Source organism: Electrona antarctica (genome assembly GCF_951216825.1).
Source record: "Electrona antarctica genome assembly, chromosome: 10".
NCBI lineage: Eukaryota > Metazoa > Chordata > Actinopteri > Myctophiformes > Myctophidae > Electrona > Electrona antarctica.
The window spans coordinates 12,556,853-12,577,585 of record NC_136791.1 but is presented as its reverse complement, the minus strand read 5'-3'; the positions used below and the strand labels follow the sequence as shown (position 1 = coordinate 12,577,585).

Below are 20,733 nucleotides of genomic sequence, written 5' to 3'. Positions count from 1 at the left end.
CTACAGCACTTGAGGACCTGAGGACATCGGTACCACAATGACCAGCTGGGAAGAAGACACTGAATGTCAATATTGGAACGAAACCTGAACACTTACAAGTAATGGTACTGAATTGTTTTAATTTTAATATAGCCTACATTTTTAATTGTTAATGTGAATATCAACATTTATGGCAACTGTAGTAGTAGTACAAGTCCACCACATGAGGGCAGCAGCTCCAGCATATAGCAAGGACTGGGCTGGGAATCTGAGTGAACTGAATAGTCTACTACTCAATGCCTTTGGATAAGAGTCTAATTAGCAGTACAACATCATAAAATAACATTAACTAACTAACACTGCAAAAACGTGTTGGAAGTCGCCTTGATGCAAGGCCTAAATAGCCTAACTCGTGGCATATTTGAAATATTTAAACTCACTGCTGGCCCCTCTTCATATTTGAAATATTTAAACTCACTGCAGTCTCAGCCCCAGAGGCCCATGGATCTGGCCCTGCTAATCACTCATGAACAATGAGGTGCATTGTTAGCATTCAGTGTACAACATTTACAACAGATGGATATACCCACCATAATGGCTCCTAAATAAATTAGATAAAAATAAAATTTATTTGAAAATAGGACAATTGCTTGCTCTCACAGGGCATACATCTCAATTTATAAATAAGTGCTCTGGTTCCAGTAGAATTAGAAAAATATTGCACACATTTATTGATGACTATTGTCATATATACAGTAGCATATTTATGAAGTTCATAAACAAACATTGGATTTTAAAATGGCATCTTGTTTTTGACACCTGCAGCGAGCATTAGTGCATGAAAGAGACATAGGCTACAGATGCAGTATGGCACTACAAATTGGCAAAATATACTCGAAACAATATATTTCCAATGGAATTTTGGTAAGGAAATTGACCAAGTAATTAAATATACAAAACACCTGTACCTCAGAGTTAAGGGTAAAATATACCCAAAATGGACCCATAAGATTGGACTCTGTACTCAAAGTGGATCTGATTGTAAACACCCTTTGCCAAATGCATACTGTAAGTAAGCAAAGTTAACACTGTAAAACACATTACACACACCTTTTCCAATGTCATGCCACAGGAAGGTAGTGTGTTTGCTACAACAAAACACATTTGTTCTCCGTCTGAAATTACAAACTCTTAAGTTACAACTTTAAAGCTTTGCACCTTGGGTTCTATGGGGCATGATATAGGCCTACAGTAAATCAAAATAGTTTCAATCATCTTTACCTTTTGCTTATCTGTATTTGGACTTATTTCATGCCCAGATGCTTTTGGTTAATTTTCTTTCATACTGCTGATATTTTGGGTAAGAATTTCTTGTTTTTTTTACGGTGTGGCTTTGTCCGACACACAGACCGAGAGTTGGTTTGTGTGTCCACGTGTTTGGAGCTAATCTTGCAAACCGTTGGCCAGATCAGCGCCACGTCTTGTGTACACTGCCAGTAGGCCACTGAAGTAGGCTCCACAATTTTTTCATATCATGATTTATACATTTTGTAATATTTAACAAATCTGTTGTCATAGTACATCATAGACGACTGATGTCATTGATGACAGACGTCACAAGCTGGCCACACCGTTCCATAATGTGAGTCCTGTGATCTACTTTTTGTTTTGAATTTATATTAGTCTATGGGATAGGCAATATGTTTTGTGGATGTTTGGAAATGTAAACAAAAACAGGGGTCAATTTGATGTATTAGTAGTGGCAATATTGGAATCTTTTAACCAGGTAAACAACTATTGAAGCAACCGCACAAAAGCTTAATCATAAACTAGACATTCTAGTTATTGCTTATTTTTATGTATTAAATTCCGTATGAATCTTTCAAGTTTATTCTCATGGTGTCCGTGTGTAGCCCGGCTGAGGTTTTGTTCAGTAGCTGTGCTACCCTTAGAAGACGGGATGCCTTTCGTTTTGTCTGCGTTACTAACGCCTGTTGCAGAATGTGAGGGCTGCTTCTTTTCAAATGCACAGAATGGCTCATATCTACTTTGCAAACGGCTGTCTGCACCTTTACGCCAGTCTCCCATTTCATGGCTAGGCCGCACAGTCTTATCACCTTGTCTATGCATCTGTTGTGAATGTGATCGCAATGGCGGAGAGATTGGATGGAGGTCTTCAGTTCTAAATCGAGGAGATGATGCTTTTCTGGAGTCATCTGCAAAGTGGGTCCTCCTCCGGTGATCTGATGAATACCTGTTTGTGCTTATATGTACATTTTGCTCCTCATCTTCAGCCGTTATGGTGTCTGTACTGCCACCTGAACTTTCTATGGGTTGAGAGGAAGACTCTTTTTTCTCTGGTATGTGGAGTAGTGATCTGATTCTGCTCTTCTTCTTTAGGAAACGTGGTGAACTCATGTCACTGGGTTTACATGCTGGCTCCTTATCATTCACATCAAGTATTGCTGCAGACATTGTTCTAGAGGGGCGCTCTTGCCAGTTGGATTCAGGTGGGCTCTTTGTGCGTGTAATGCTTTTGACATCATAATGAGACACCGATCTCTGATCCTCATTCAGATTCAATCCAAGTCCTCCATTCTGTGCATTGGCCCTTGCTGTATTTCTATCCATCTGTCTCCTTGCAAACGCTCCTCCGTACATAGTCCCCGGGGATTCACAATCATCTGTGTTTGTTCTCGGGTCTGCCAGACTATGCCTTTTGAGCCAGTTGTCCGTCATGCTGTTGGGGTTTCTTAACATTGCGCCCCCTTTGGTTCTGCCGAGACTGGCATAATTAGGCTGGTGGGAGTTTCTTCCTGGACCATGGCTGATGTTATTCCTCTCATCATCCAGAATCTGGAGACTTTGCCTCTTTAAGAGGAATTCTTCATTTTTCATTCTATTTTCCACTGTCGGGTTCAATTGCATTGACGAGTAGTGCAAAGTGCTGTTTGGTGTGACTGAGGGGTCGACCTGATAAGCAGAAGATGAAGTGTTTGTGTAACTGCTTATTTCTAATTGCTCTGGAATAGTGGACTGAAGAGCAAGTGAAGACCTCCTCCTAGACCTGTTGAAGGAGATATCTTTGTTGTCTGGTGCTTCATACTGATCTAAGTGGTCACAAGAGCCTCCAAATTGAGAATCTGCGTTTTTGAGGTAAGACTCAATCCTCCATGTGCGCATGAAGGACTTGGACGTACTGTCCGGTGTTGGCATGTTCTGCTGCATGGAGAGGACCTGCTGGTCAATGCCGTGAAGGGACTGACGCATGTTTGGACTTCTGAACATCTGTGGGCCTTGGGAACAGTTGTCTAAGTTAGTGTTGTAGCTGGTTCTACCATTAGGAACCCCCACATCGGCAGCAATGTTCCAGTTACTTGACCTATGCCTTGCATTCTGCGGAAGACATGAGGCATCTTGCCCCACCCCTGCATAGCTGTGCCTTTTCAGATAGTCCATAGTCTCTGATGGAGGCTGGAGTTGATTCATCCGGTTTTGAGCTATCACCCCTTGATGAATTACTGGCATGGGTTCAGTTGGCTTATCTTCATAAAGCCTCTCCTCAATATCTCTCATGCCCATTTGCCTCTCACAAGTCTTACGATATACTGTGTCAAGGGTATGTCTCAACTGGTCCTTTCTCTCAAAACCTTGGCCGGAGTTGGAGACATATTTGCTCATAATCTGCCTTCCATTTGGCCTGATATCATGTACGAAACCCTCTGGAGGGCACAGCTCAGCTGGCACAGTGGACCGGGCATAGAGTGTTCGAAACTCCTCATCGTAGGACTCCACCAGATGGCCTCGTATGACCTGAACCATGCTCAGATGAATCTTCTCATATGACCACATGAAGCTGGGAAGAAACATGAAAAGCATTAGTATTAACTCGGTATGGGAGAGAGTAGAGTGAATATAATTTACTTTATAAACATGATATAATCATTTTAAAATAAGTGAGCTGTGATTGTGGAAAATGTTACTTATTTTGTCAGCATTAAGTGGGGTTTCCTTTGAATACCAGATTATGATTTATACCTTAGATTGGACCATGCGTAAATCACCAATTTTTAAGGTTTTTGTTTCCAACTGATCAGAAAGGGTCAGTACTTTGTACTGTGTTTTACAATGAAAAGGATACCACTTGATCAATGGACATCACAGTACATGTTGACATTTCTCCACAAATTGTTGTCAGTATGTTTTAATCAGGTTTTCTTGAAATCTATCAGTGTTCTTGTCTCGTATGTTCATAAACAAGTCTTAACATAATTATGAAACAGTCAATTGACAAGGGAAACAATATTGACCAAAATGAGCAGAGTAGAGTTCAATGCCTTGTGAGTTCATTTAATATTTATTCTCTTTCACGTATGGCTTTTTACCTGTATGTACCATAGATCACAGTTTGGCAGTCAACTAACATGAACCTCTGTTGCATTGCTCCATGAAATTTAGCTCCTGATCGACAGAGGTAATCATGTCCTTTGACGGTGCGCACTCTCATGTTCTGTGTTCAAGGAGAAGAAAAGACCATGTCAGATGATATTGTACAGAATAGCATGTAATAGTAGCATAATAGAACACTTTAAAACAAATAAAACTATTCAAAGAGGTTAAATGCCCTTTGGAGAATTAAATAGTATTTTTTTTTTAGGATTATGATTAACTATATTGACATTGAAATATGTGGTAGCGTAGTTGATAGCTGGCTTCATGGTCTGTTAAGTATGTGCATAATAGATGTTTAAAGGGTGTGTTCAACATCACCTAAAAGTGGTTAGTAATTATCACCCCACCCAGTTAAAACAGGAGAAACCAAGGTTTGAAAGAAGGCTTCAGGCTTTTATTGAGCAGTGAAGCATTGTCATTGTGAAGCATGTTATTGTCGTCATTGCCTTTTTATGGCATGGCATGTATTTAGTCTGCCTGTGTGTCTGTGTATCCACAGCTAATCTCACACACCGCTGGGGAAACCACAGCACATTCCCTGTGCACACCGCCGTAGGACAATGAAGTACCTCCTCTAATTTGTCTTCCCAATTTACATTTTAAACATTTTGATATATTTAACTTCATATCCTTAGAGGCTAAACTAGAGCATGGAGTTAATATTACTAATGATCTCATTCTTCTGTATTATATTTTTATACTATAGTCTATGAGCAATCACTATCAAATTGGGAATATCCCAGATATGCTGGTGCTCATGGATTCTATTTTGAGGGCTATAGTGTAGTGGTTAGACTCGAGCATATGCCTTTCATGCGGAAGGTTGTGAGTTTGAACCCTGCCCTGCTGGTCGACGCCAACAAGGGCATGCGGTCGCAACAGGTTTCTAATACAAAATCAAATGGGTTCAGATCTGAGCCAAGTCCCCTGAGGAGGTGTCTGAACTGAAGCCTGTCCTGGACAGGGGTATCAGGACGTTTGATCCTTTTGCTGGCTCTTCTAACATCCAATTGAGGTAAACCAAGTTATTAACCATCTATTAACCAAATATTCATCCAATGTATTATTTATGTACCCTATAGCATCTCTATTCTGGGGAGAAAATAGCCAATCTACAAGCTCACAATGCTATGTCATTTCAACACTTTTCTATTTCTATATTTGCTATTCTTGGCGAAAAGATTTGGTATACAGGGAAAAACCGAGTGTCCCAGGTATGGACCCCTGGGGGACTCCGGTCAATGAAGTATATAGGGTTCAAGTGGTTAAAGGTGCTAGTAAGGACCGTTCTGGGTGGTCTATAGTCTAAACGTTATGGATAAAGTTTCATCTCTTTCAATTAGTGGCAATTCAATGTCCACCTTAATTGAGATCATGGCTGTGTTCCGTCAACCCCACGAGATTGGCCATGGTATTGGTGATGCACAAAAGATGAATGGAAGTGATGTGTTCATATAATATACTCACCCTGAGTTGTTGAAGTTTGATATCTTGATTTTCAGCCAGTGTGAGGAAACTTTTCAGATGTGACTCATCCAGCAGCACATAGACTGAAACTCCCCTGAGAGAGGCATCGACAGTCTCCTTGAATATGTCTATGTCAGTAAACATGTCCATTACAATGGCAATGACCTATGCAGAAAATACACAAAAATTAAAGCTTAGACAAATGACCTAACAACAGGAATTGGTGATGAGTGCTAATGAGCCTGGCTTTAAGTTGATGCTGATATAGTTTAAAGCAGTGGTTCTCAAACATGTTCCCCATTTGAAGAGAGCCACGCCAAAAAGATGGTTGAAACCGGAAAGATTGCACCTATTACAGTGCATAACATCACCAATTGTATGCAAATGTAAAGATACGATGTATACCATTTCTACCTGAGATATGACATTATATAATTTTGATTGTGACCTTGACTTTATGACTCATAAATTGACCATCTCTCTGGTTGCAGCCTACTGATCATTCCCATGAAAATCGACCCAATCATTCTTCATTTTTAGGTCGACCTTGATGAACACAGGGCCGGTCATTATACCTTTTCCGGCTGGAACAATAACAGACTTATATTATTTTTGGGAACAACATCTTGAAGTGACAGCGATGGTTATTACCATCTCGGTTTCAGGGAGACTTGGGTAAAGAAGGTACTGTGTTCAATGACCACGTTTAAAGGAGCATTCAGTGATTTGGAAAACCCCCAGGTCTGCCCTGGTAACAAGATGTGCACATGCACATGCTCTACAGTGGGGGGGGGGACACAACAGGCCAACAGCCCGCTCCCACTCGATCATGATTGGAGGAAGGCCCCTCTCATCCTGATTGGATGAAGGCTGGCTAACCCCAGAGCCTTAGATATAGACAGAGTTACGCAAACTGCGTTCACTTCATGGGGCCCGGGCCAGTCCTGGACCGGAAGTAGGCAGAAATGCATTGGACTCAGGCAACAGCCCAGCTTTAATGATCTTAAATCCCTTTATTTTAGATTGCTTTGTAGTAATAGTACAACATAAACATTACAGAGACTTTAGTTGTCACTGTACAATACTTTTAAAACAGTTTAAAATAGCTCTTATTTGCATGCACCGCCCTCGTTGAAAACAATGTATTTCCAACTCCAGCTTGTCTCAGTTCAGGCTGCATGAACAGCGCTCGAATGCTCGGTTTCTGCCCCCTCAATATCGGAACTCTTCTATTAGATGGCTCTGGCTAAGGACTGATTCATACTCCTATTTTAGAGCCGAATAAAAGTCGGCTCTTGTGACGTCATTTGAGGTTCGGGGGGGCGGGTACCGTCCTAAAGTCGGCTCTTCGGTGCTACTGAAAATTTCTGACGAGCCGCAATCATTTCGGCACTACAGCGCCGAAACAGCGGTAAAATAAGAGTATGAATCGGCCCTAACCCTAGCCCAAAAAGAAACCTAAGGTTTTTTGACCCCAGGGGTTAACTGGGGACAGGGAGGAACTCCTTATGGTCAGCACACTTCTATAGTTGGGAGGATTATCAAAAAATATATATATATATTTGAATTAAGTGAAAAAAGCCACTGTCACTTCATGAAGTTGTTCCAGAATAAACTCCAAAGACCATGTTAATCAAAATGACACATTATATGCTGACCAAAAACTGACTTCTTTTACTTCATTGAAATGTATTGAGGTTTTTCTGTCACAGAATGCAATCCTCTATGCCAGACTCAACACAATATACCCAAATTACGAAATTCACAATTCACAATGTACTACCCTCACCAAGGATTTGTACAACGGTATAAATCATTATTTATTTATGTAAAAAAAAAAAAAAAAAGTTCTTCTAATTATCACCAACATGGAGTTTTGTGTGTTTGAAATTCTAATGAATTGTCAACCACAACTCCTATGCTTGTCTTCCTCTACTCTACCAAATCCAAGTTTCCAATGGGTATAATTGTTTACTGTCTGGATTTAATTTCAGTAGCCACCTATCACAAAAGTCCTATTTTATACTTTGTTGTTCTTTTATTGGCTATTTTGACATACATTAAAAATAAAATGACAGCGGTCCAATTTTTTAAGGTTCTTGTTCTCTTCTTATTGCATACGTATAGTTTGAATTTTGTGTGTGTGTGTGTGTGTGTGGGGGGGGGGGGGGGGGGTCGGGGTGAGAACACAGCATGGTAGGCCTAAAGTTAATATAGGATCTGCATTCTGCACATTTATAAGTTACAATTGAATGACTTTTAAGAGCTTTTTTAAATACCAAATTGGCCAAATTGTCAAATATTACATAAGAAAGAGGCAGACATTGTGAAATATTACACTCATAAAAGTTTATCTGTGGAATCGAGTCTAACTAATGCCTGAAATTCCAATGCTAGTCAGAGCGGGGGTAGTAATGCAGGTACAAAGCTGGAATAACCATCACATCAGTTTCATTATACATGAATCAACAACAGTACCATCATCGTCATTATTCATTACCGTACTAAAATATATGATTATGTAAACTCTATTCTATTGACAATGAAGAGGTTCCCACACTTTTGTCTCGTGGAGGTAAGTTGCAAAACCAGATTTAGCCTACTCCACCCCGACATCCCTGCTTGGCACTCCTTTGAGTTGAAAGATGAGAAAGGCGTGTAGATTTGCTTTGAAGGAAAGGAAGGACTTGCAACATGTTTTGACAGACAGGAGGAACCTAGACTTTCTCAAATGAGTCATTGTCTGGCTCAATCACAGAACTAGGCCGGTCCTCCATATGTTTGAATCTCAAATGATTGACATTTTCATGTCAAGCACTCCCAAATTGATATGTATTTGGCCGCAGAACAAGATTTTGTAAAAATCATAAAAGAAACCATAAAATAAATTTGTCAAAACGGCCTGGGCCATGGCTCCAGGCACCTTGGCTGGTAATCCAATCTGGCAGTGTGCCGCGGGTTCGACTCCCGATCCCGACGGCCTTTACTGCATGTCTTCCCCCCATCTCTCTCCCCATTTCCTGTCAGCCTACTGTCTGTCCCTCCATAAAAAATATAAAATAAAGGCGAAAGCCACAAAAAAACATTACAAAAATTGTCAAAAATAGTCATATCTACAAGCTTGTAGATTGTCTATTTTCAAATAGCTGGAAAATGAAATGGTGTATAAACTGTTACTCATTTTGTCGGGGTCCCCCTGGAACCTCTTGAAGCAGTGGTTCCCAAACTTTTCAGGACGGGACCCAAAAGAGAGATTAAGACGTTTCCCCAGGACCCAATATAGTGAAAATATATCTACAAGCTCACAACAATGCGCAAAGCGACGTGTTGTGCGCTTGTAGATCTGCTATTTTCACTACTTCTTAATTATTATTATTTTTTATTTAGCCTACAGAATATCTTAGATTTGTTTGTTTGTTTGAAAAGGTATAAAAGTAGATAATTTTATTTAAAAAAAGATATTAAAGATATTAAATGGTATTTTTAATTGAGTCGTGACCCACAACAATAGAGGGTATGCGCGTGACATCATCATCATACCCGGAAGTTATGCGGGAACACCTACTGAGTGGCAAAAAACTACTTTCTGGCCTTGATAGACCATACATCCAAACAGAAAAGTCATATTTGATTGCATTAAATTACTTTAAACAATATTAAATTCACTTTGTCACTCACTTTACCACTCGATTTGCCACTCGATCTGCCATTCACTTTCTGCAGCCGCATACCCTCTATTGGTCCATGACCCATGCACATACGTATGGGTCCCGACCCACTGCTTGGGAAACAGTGCCCTGAAGGACCCCACTTTGGGAACCAGTGTTCTACATGTTATTCGCCTAATCGCCTGGTGTACACTGTACACTTATCTAGTTTATATACATAAACTAGAGTGGGTGTACATAGGGTGGGTGTACATAGGGTGTACATTGCATAGCATTGTCTTACCCGTCTTGCATCCTGAATATTTTTACGAATGACCTCTTTGATGGTGGGGTGGTTTTGTCTCGGCGGATGAAAGAGCAGCTCTACGTGAGTCTGTTGTCTCTCGTGCGGCAAGACTTCGGGCCACCCTAGGATCAGCTCTGGGGTGGCCACGTCTGAGTGCATGGGCCAGTATGTCCCTGTGGAGGACTTGGTGGTGTCTGGAGGGCCATTACTTTCCTCTGTGTGATTTCCAGGCGTGGGCTGCGCCGCGTTGGCAGTGATGAAGAGGAGCTCTTCCTCAGACAGGAAGCCCCCTACACGTTCTCCCTTTAGGAACTTCTGATAACTCTCCCTGCCGTCAGTCACTAGTCGATCAATGGCCAGGCGATAGGACTCCTTATAATGGGGCTGGATATAATCCTCTGTCCTCAAGTCTCCCTTCAGAGACGAGAGCATGGAAAGGTCCATCATTCCAGATCTGTCAAAGATGGGGGAAATTAATCAATTAGTTGATGCATAAGGATTTAATTTATCATTGATTGAACTCAGACAGGCCGGGTTATGCACAGCATGAGTGATGGATAAGAGAGGTGTTTGATATATGATTAATAGTAAGTAATATACCAAATTTCCGAATTAGGGGGGTTTTCTCACAATACTATACATCTTACAAATTGTCTGTCTTATATTGGAGGAGAAAAAAACCTCCAAATTCTCGCAGATATATTTAGGCCTCAGAAGTCAGAATTGCATGAAGTTAACTAAAATCACAATTTTGAATGAAAAGAGTGAAACCGAACTGTGAAAATGTGCCCATAATGATGCTCCATGTGTGACCACAGTGACCACAGTGTAGCTTATTTAAATAATTACGCTTTACTATCAACATATTAATACTGCTTCAATTCTTGATATTTTCCTTGTTAGTGATCATTATTATTAGTATTAATATGAATGCTGCCATAATGACTGAGTTACCAGACAGAAGATGCAACAATAAAGCCTTGAACATCATGTCACAAAACATACACATTGTCTGAGTGACATTTATATTTCCTGTTGCAATGGAACAAATCTATGGGACAATGTGTACTCATATTGATTTCTGGCTGCCATCAAGCTGGTGTTTAATAGTTAGAAACAGATGGTGTTCTTAGCTAACTCTGTGCTGCAACCAAACATGCACAGACTTGCCATGTTAGAATTTGAAGACAGCTAGCCCTCAAATCGATCACTATTTACTTTGACAGGAACACCTGTGTTAATTTTGTTATATAAGTTTGTCATTTAAGACCTCAAATTAGGAACTTGAAACAAATTATTTATTTTTTATGGCCTATCTCTACAAGTAATTTTTTTGCGGTTAATAAAGAGTAAACGCAGGATAATAAATACCTCAAAATGAGGAAAAACCTCTTTGTTGTCCTTGTGTATGTCTAACATAATATATAGAATATGATTCTCCAAATACTTGTGCTATTGACTGTATATTGAGGGATGTTTTCATTAGTAAACAGCCTTCTGAGTTCCAAGCTTATTTCAGGAATTCAGAGGGTAAAGACATTCGGTTCAAGAATTGACATGCACACTCGTTAAGCCTGGAACTTAATCATCATGAATGGCAGTCTACAAAAGATAAAGTCTAGATAAAACCAGTTCAGTCTGTGATGTCATAACACTGTCACACCAGTTTGAAGCCATTTCACAGATAGAAAATGGACTTTGTGGATTCATGCTATATGTTTACCTTTACATTATTGATATTGTACATCACACAAAGAAACTAGTGTTTTATCCATAAAATCTTCCTTCCTGTCATCACCTTTTCTATTTCTCCCAGTATATTTTTATATACTGTAGAACATCACACACCAGGGCTCATGACACAAGAAAATGGACTTTGTGGATAGATAAAAGCTGTTTGTCTACGTAAACATGGACATGTATGATACCATTTAAAAGTTCTCACTCATCATTGTCTTGATACTGTAGAATGACTGACTGTAGGTTATGTGTAACCGTAATTAAACTATTCTAAAGTTCAAAGTAAGACAAAGTTGCCTTATACTATGCTTTGTGAATATGTACATCACAATAATGTATGAAAGACTTGCCATAATTGTAAACAAATACATTGTACTGTAGAGTCATCTAGATTTAAAATGTAAAGGACCATTCATGCAGATTATGCCAAATATTTCAGTAAATAAAGAATTAATGTAAATTGGAGCCGTGCAGGTTAATATGCCTTTTAGCCAAAAGGGCTAAAATAACTCACCAGTCCCCAAGGTTCTGTCAGTTAATTAAATCCACTGAAAGCATTATTATTAATATAATTATTTCCCCACTACCATTGCGTAATAGTCTACTGTACAGCAGTAACTTACGTTAAGATTTTGAGTTAGGCTACATGGAAATCCACTTGAATGCTCCCAATATATCCCAGTCTGACACTGTCAACATGCTGCCGGTATCTGACTGGTGTAAGTCTATGGCTAATGTCTGCTGGCTGACGGAGACAAAAGACGGGAGGTGTTTCAACATGATAAGCAGTCTGTGGATAGAGGGTGTGGGTTCTAGTTTTGACATGCAAATGCAGCTCAGCTTCAGAACCTGCTCCCAGGCAGAAGCCAGGTCATAAACCTGTTTGAGATATGTAGCCACACCCCCTCCTTTCCAGGGATTCAAAGTTCACATGGAAGTAAACCTTTGCCATCTAGTAGTGCCATGCACACTTCAAATAATAATAATAATAATAATAAATAACAATAATATCACAATATAATCGCATTTATCTCCTCAACTGAGTCGCAATAAAAAAGCTCACTGACTATCTATAATCCCCCTATGATTATTTGAATCCCTAGTGCTCATCACTGTGGTACGTTCACAAAAGGCATAGGCCTACATTTCAGCATCAGTTTATTCATCAACAGGGTTAAAGGGCCACTTCACCCCTTTTGCAACCAGATCTTATTTTAATGATGTTTGGGAGACTGCAACTTGTTCCTGTTCGCAGATGACTCGGCACTGCTGGTCTCGGACAGGGACAAACTGCAGGTTGAAAATGCCCTCAGCTCTGAACTCGGTAGAATCTGCACCTGGCTTGCTGATAACAAACTATCTTTACACCTGGGAAAAACTGAATCCATTCTCTTTGGCTCTATTAGTAATCTCAGCAAGGCAAATGGCTTCTTGGTTAGAGTGGGTGACAATGTTATCACACGTAAAGATGAAATTACCTACCTAGGTTCCATCCTGGAGGCTAATCTTTCCGGTGATAAAATGGCCACCAACGTAATCAAAAAAGTCAACCATAGAACAAGATTCCTCTACAGGATCTCCTCACTGGTCAACAAAAACACCTTGAAGACCTTAACAGGAGCCCTTGTACAGGGGTTCTTTGACTATGCATGCACCTCCTGGTACCACAGCACCTCAAAGGCCCTTAAAACCAGGCTCCAGACTTCCCAAAACAAACTGGTCAGGCTCCTACTTGATCTAGCCCCCCGAACCCACCTCACCCCTGCCCACTTCGACAGGCTGGAATGGCTTAGGGTCGACGACAGAGTACAGCATCTTGCAATGGGTCTGGTCCACAAGATTCGATACACCACCAAGATACCCATGTACCTGTCTAGATACTTCCTTAATGTTAACGAAGTCCACACCCACAACACCAGAGGGAGTGCAACGAACCATGTACAACCCAGATTCGGCACAAACAAGGGACTAAATTCTTTTCGCTCCTATGCCACCAAAATGTGGAACGCCCTACCAACTGTCATTAAGACATGCGAATCCCTTGACTCCTTCAAAACCGCTCTCAAAGGGCACCTACGGATGGCTGCAATTCGAAACTGGCCCCCGTAAAATCTGAATCCCCCCCCCCCCGCCCCCCCCTTTTTTTCCCCTCACTGTATATATTTCTTTTCCCTTTTTACCTCCTTTATGATGAATTCCTGTTCTGTCTATAGAAGTGTCTATTTGTACGTCTCTAAATGTTTTGATGATTTGAACATTTGGACCCTATTGGAAACAAGTGTAATGCTTAATTGGGTCGTCCACTCACAGTTAACAGCCTTTGTATTGAGTTTGTGCTTGAAATGTACTGTAATTCTGCAAACTGTTAATAAATTCTTCAATCAATCAATCAACAAGAAACACTTTCCTGGGGGTTTTTCTTACGTGGGTAATATGTGTTTTTAGATATTTCAGTATTTCAAAGTGTCCATGGGCTCCATGATGCCATGGACACTGGGCTCACTTATTTCCTGGACTACATGTTGTCTCAGTAAGACCCAAGAGGAAAATTAGCAAGAGAGGCCAACTTTGCTTTACTTCCCGTATCTGCGTGAGGTGGGCGGTAACATTATTAGGAGACGGGAAGAATGTTGGAGTCTATTCATTTCCAATGGGAGAGTGAACGTGAACACAGCTTCTGAACCATTCCTTAACTCCATGGTCACTGAACTAAATACTGGACCCAATCATCACAAGGCACACAATATAAAAGAGATTCATATTAAAATGGCTTCTTTTAGCGAGACAAATCAGGAGAAAATCTACTTTGTTAATGATGTTTCTTTATCCCAGCAACAAACTTGCGAGATTTGAGATGAGTCTGGAAGCCTCTCTCTGTCCATCTGCAAAACGGACAACACATAGGGGGCTCTGGCCTCATATTTAAGATGATAATATGTGAATATTATAACATGAAATGAATGGACATATTAAAAGTGAAATAAAATGTGTGTTCCAATGCTTAATAATATAATTTTCCATAATTGTCTTAGACTCTTGGTTGATGGGGGCTGATTTTGACATTTGCCGTATAATGCTCTCAATGCTCATCCACATGACGTTGTCAGTGTTGTCGTCAGCCTGGGAGAGGGGAGGGGGGATGGGGAGGAGCAAACCACGCCTACTATATTTAGGAGACCATTTGTAGGCTGTGTACCATTTCGCCTCTAGTGGCTACAATGAAGTTGGCCCATCTTCATAAATAGACCATCTTTGGTAAGACAGCCCACCCCCTATCCACAAGGAGGAGCAGTGGACCAAAGCATTATGGGAATTGTAGTCCAGGAAGGAAGTGAGCCCAGTGTCCATGACATCATGGAGCCCAATGAGCCCATGGACACTTTGAAATACTCAAATATCTAAAAACACATATTACACACGTAAAAACCCCAGGAAAGTGTTTGTCTCCCAAACATCATTCAAATAAGTTATGGTTGCAAAAGGGGTGAAGTGGCCCTTTAAGACTTAATTGTGCATGCAGCCTCTCTCACACGGGCGATACACTACACAACATCATGACCTTTGCTGCATGTCACTCCCAATATCTCTCCCCATTCCTATCAGTCTACTGTCCTATCAATAAAGGCATAAAAGCCCCCCCAAATAAATACAAAATAAATAAAATGGAAAATGTCCACTGAATGGGCCCTCCCTAAATCTGAACACATCTCTCTCTCTCTCTTGTCATGGCATTACAAAGAAATTCACTGTGAGTGTTGGGGCATCTCCTTAGTCACTGGATCGTAACATGACCGCAGTTTCATTTAGGCTCAGATAGCTGTTGCATAATTTATCACCCCCTAATCTTTGCCCTCACTTTATGTGGCTCATCTGATTCACTCATCAATAGCATATATAGTAGCCTACACATCATGATTTCAATCTCAGTGAAGTTCGAGAGTCTACAAATGATAACAATATGATGTATGGACATCAATCATTTGTGAAACCATTGATAGAAAAAACATTTGATAAAATACATTGTAAAATGCATTGCCTTGCTCTAGGAGGGCATTTGAACCTTTCATCAAGAACATTACAGGAATTGAGGAAGGGAGGTTAACAGCACCAGTAACTAACATGCATTATGTTGCCATCTTAACTCATAACCAGTACCTGCAGGATAATGGAGGCTTGTCTAATTGTGAAATCGATCACTCACCAGGTGAAATTGCCGAGCAATACGACTCCTTATAATGGGGGTGAATATAATCCTCTCTTCAAGTCTCTCTTCAAAGATGAGAACATGGAAAGATGATGGGACTCCATCATTCCAGATCTGTCACAGATAGAGGAAATTAATTATGTGATGCATAGGCCTATATGAGTCATTGCACACTAATCTAATACTAATTGGTACTGTAGAGACGGGTTATGCACAGCATGAGTGATGGACTAGTAGTGAATGTTATTGCAGCAAAGGAGTAATATACCTCTGGAAGCCCATTTCCGCCACTGAAAACAAATCCTCTCTCTGTAATGCGCAATTGTGCACACAGCCTCTTTCACACACAACTAATAAAGTCCAAGATTGTTGCCACAACTTTCATAACAAATAAAGTGCATAGAAAGCAACCCCAAATTTAGCAGCTTCAAAGGATAGAATATTTTGAGCTGCCCAAAGAAATGTCTGGTCCTCTGAAAAGGCCCTGTGAATGAAAAGGCCCTGTGAATGTGCCCTCCCCAAATCTCCAATGTTGATTATTAACGCATGTGCATGCTCTGTCTCTCTTACAAAAACACTTTTAAACAGAGAGTAACTTGATGCGCGCGCGCACACACACACACACACACACACACACACACACACACACACACACACACACACACACACACACACACACACACACACACACACACACACACACACACACACGGTCAACAACAATCAACAATCTGCTGCACGCATTTCTTTCTGTTGAAAATGCACTCTTCTTTACCTTGTGGGTTCATCTTTGCCTCTATGCATCCATCTTCCTTGTCTCGCTGGAGTTATTCAGTGTCCCCTTGCTCATTGCACAGCACAAATAGCACTTTCATTATTGTTGGTCAATGCAATTTAATTTGGGTCTAAAGTCATGGCATTGCAAGGGAGTTCACTGTCGGTGTCGTGACAACTCGGTAGCCAATAGGACACTGGATCGTAATACAAGACAGCAGTTTCATTTTGTCTCAGAGAACTGTTGCATAATGTATCACCCCCTAATCTTCACTTCCTTGTGTGGCTCAGCTGATTATAGTCCATACAGTAACATCATAAGTAACTTCAATCTCAATGGACTAAAAGTATACAAAAAGACAGCATGAAACCAAGTAGCCTACAATTGCATACTGTAGGCTACTTGGTTAACATTTTGGTTGTTACAATGAACATGTGGGAGTGATACTGAAAGAAAAACAAAAGAATACATAGGAGCATTACAGTAGAGGTGGTCCAATATGGAATCCTCAAGGTCATTACCGATTCTGATATGTTGGAGAACAGGGAACTGATAGGCTGATATAACCAAATTGTATAAAGATTTGCTTCCTTTGAAGGCTACGTTCATCTTTAACTCTCAACCTGCCATCCCTCCCTATATTTGGGTGTGTGATTTTAGGCAAAAGCTTTCAAAATAAAATTAGAAATAGCAAAAATAGCAGATCTACGAGTTGACAACATGTCATGTCAACAACTTCATAGGAAGACATTTTCATCCTAGCATATGACAAACGTTATTCTTGATCTTGACTATCGCGTGTCTGGTTCAGTAGTAGCTTGGCGACAGCTGACGAACAGGGATTCCATTCAAAGTTCCAGTCCATTTCCAGCACACCATCAACAGGATCATAAATTGAGCTGCTTGGTAGGCCGTGGGTACTACCAACTATAGGTAGGCTATAATGTCAAAGTAGTTATCACCACTCGGACAAAAGGAGTTAAAGAAAGAACAAAACAAGAGCAGAGAAAAGCTGTCCAGACAGAGGCTCTCTCTCTCTCTGTTGAGTGTGGAGATGGCTGATTTTGTGCCTCGATCTGCTCAATGTGTGTGCAGTCACACCTAGCTCAGGCCAGGTGTGACTGCTTAAAGGGGCATTCCACTCATTTTCAACATTTTACTATGTCATTAATATACCTTAGAGCTCCAGTTCCTAGAACTGGAGATCTGAAAAAATACTCATACTTACAGTTCTAGGAAACACAGCATGGGGGGGACTTTTTTATTATTTCCACATACATGACATAGTAAAATGTTGAAAATGAGTGGAATGCCCCTTTAAGTCAGAAACCAACCACCCTACAGCTTGGTTGCATGTAACATGTATACATAGGCATCCAGTTCCCTTGAGACAGTTTGCCTCAGGTCATTCCATAATGTTCTATTTCAATAGAGCAAAAGGGGACCAGATATCTGCAGCATTGTTCAGTCGTACTATGAATGTGACCATGTAGGCCAACTAGGTATGTACTCTGACAATCACGGGGAGTTTCTTACCCTGGAGCTGCAGTGACAAGTCACATTGAGTGAAATCCAAGCCCCGTGCTATGATGTCATCATGATTAGTTACACAGGCTTGACTCATGGCTGACCAATGTGAGTGGACACCTGTGCCAAGTATATGGCAAGATTTCAGCTTCAGCTTTCTCTGCACACAATAATACATTACAAACTCCCTGCAAAATAAGTTCAAACTACAACAGGGTGCTCTGTAGGGCGTAAATCACCAGGAGGCATGCCCTACTTCTCTCCATTTTTCTCTCTGTCTGGGGCTTAGGCCGCTGTGTAGTCTGCTATACAAACAATCACACAAACGTGCAGACATCTTAACACACATTCTTCATTTATGAAGGCGGGACCTCTTGTCAAAGACGCTGACAGACATTGGTTGGTCAAAATAAACAAGACAATACAGGTTAGTTGAAGGTAGCAGGTAGCATGTTCCCCAATCCCCATTTAAATAGTGTGCTCTATCAATGAAGTGAGATTGGTTGACATTGAGAATAGAAGTGTGGAGCTCAGACCTGCACTGAGTTTCCTGACTGAACTTGCTCTTTGCCTCATTACTTCTGTAGATCTTCTCGGCTATTTAATTGAGAGCATGTAAAGGACAGGATTCCATCATTCTAGAGTTATATTAAAGACAGAAATAAAGGTCCTATACCTGCATAAACTGTTGCTTTTGAAATTAGATTGCAATATCTTTATCTGACTTAAACTGGAACCAACAAAACTAGAAAAGTCACAATTTTGAAAATTTGCAAAGTGTGGTTGCCGCAATCGCGTACATAGGGCCCTCCCACTAATTTAGCTTGCCAATTACAATGTCAATTAAGTCATAAGTTGTTCGGAGGGGATTTATCCCCCCAAAATCATGTTTTGCTTACATTTTTCGCATTTGCGATGCCCCCTATGGATGAAAATGGAATTTATTTTGGCTCTTGGTTGAGTAAACCACCCGCAACATCTGATTCAAATTTGGGGTGGATTGGACGTTTGGTTCGTGATTTGTGGCATTTTTTGTAAAATAGGCCCCTCCCACTAACTTCGGAAGCCAATTACGGCTGAACGATTTGCGTTATGACCCAAGGAATCCAGGGGAAAATATTTTTTGATTTTATGACCTACGAACTCTGATTTTAGTCCCGCAATGCAAAGTTCTTTAAATGTCTCCAATGAGTCGAGTATAAAAAAAAATCACACCCGTGTGAACTGAGTGGTGCAAGGTCTTATATAGCCTGATCAGCTGTGGTCTGACGTAATGTCAGTGACCATAGTAACCATGCTCATTTTTTTGGGTCCCACGTACAGGTACACACACAGGTACACGGGTACATACACGGGTACAGACAAAGCTGGTTGTTGGAGTGGTTTGCACCACTCAAAAAGTAATCCCAAAAGTAATGGAACCATATGTTTTAGATCTATTATTTTTCAAAAATCTAATAATCCACAGTCAACGGGTCAACAAATAAAAAGGCAACGCATTGCTCAAAAAGGGGGAAAATATATATTCCTCACCTAACCTTCAAGTCAGGAGGCATACAGCAGGTTCCATTGTCCCAAAAGCTCTAAATTGGTTCAGAGCTTAAACTATCAGAAATGTTCGACCAAATGTCCTTTCTTCCCCTTCACAAAGTTCTTTAGTCAAACTGCTCAGTGGTTTAACAAGTTCTGGTTCTGGTTTAGTATTGGCCTTAAAAGAGTCTCTTTGACAAACAACAACCACCAAACAAACATTTTGATACCTAAAATGGAACCCCTTAGCCTTACCACTGGCTGCCTCACTTTTTATAGATGTTCCTGGTACCTCACTTCCTAGAACTATTGCTAACATGCTTTCCCCCACAGCTCCCCCTATGATGTAACCTGACTCCGCCAGATGGGGCAGCAGAGAGTACACTGGGTTCCCCCCTCCCAGTGTACTCTCTGCTGCCCCATCTGGCGGAGTCAGGTTACCTATGATGAACCTTGTCAACAGAAAATGAATGAATGGTTTATGGTTTAACTACACAAAACAAAACATATTTTACGTACACTACATTTCAGGGTTGAATATTCAACCATATTTTAATCAATATAATATATATTCCCTTGTTATCACCCATGTTTTAATTTCTTTCAATACTCATACAAGGACCGGAAATATATGTATTCACACGTGGCAGTGTCACAAAAGGAAATTTCAGATCTGTCATAGATGGGGGAAATTATGTGATGCATAAGGATTAATCATTGAATGAATACAGGCGGGGTTATGCAAAGGGGGGATCTGTTATGACAGTAGAAATCTATACTCACAAAATGCAACAGACCAAATATATTGGTATTATCTGTGTATGCATGTTTTGAGGTTGTGAGCAAATATTAAAGGAACAGGGAAATGGGTGGAAGGGATATAACATGATAATAAAGGATTGTATTTACACATTGAAGTGCAACCAGACTAACAGGCTGTATGGAGAGTGAGACAAATCTTTGGACAGCAAATTGTTGCTTAACACCAGCAATTTGCACTGACTTTGGGCATGTCCAGTCCATAATGTGGGCATATCTGTGCACCTGCAATGGTCAAGAGGTGCAACAACCCACCTCGTCTCCTAACCTAACCATAACCGCAAGC

At 40.6% G+C, this 20,733-nt stretch overlaps 1 protein-coding gene across 1 annotated transcript in view; it reads right to left on the bottom strand.

Annotated features, from left to right (window-relative positions):
• Nucleotides 1-19,740, bottom strand: part of fam83b (family with sequence similarity 83 member B) — a 360,421-nt gene extending 340,681 nt beyond the window's left edge. The window contains exons 1-5 of the mRNA XM_079513104.1: nt 19,632-19,740; nt 9,850-10,306; nt 5,899-6,063; nt 4,365-4,489; nt 706-3,835 (exon numbers count right to left, since the gene is read on the bottom strand). Of these exons, the coding sequence (XP_079369230.1) occupies nt 1,822-3,835; nt 4,365-4,489; nt 5,899-6,063; nt 9,850-10,306; nt 19,632-19,654 (2,784 nt within the window). The 5' untranslated portion in view covers nt 19,655-19,740 and the 3' untranslated portion in view covers nt 706-1,821. The remainder of the gene's footprint in view (nt 1-705; nt 3,836-4,364; nt 4,490-5,898; nt 6,064-9,849; nt 10,307-19,631) is intronic.
• Between the last annotated feature and the right edge of the window lie 993 nt (nt 19,741-20,733).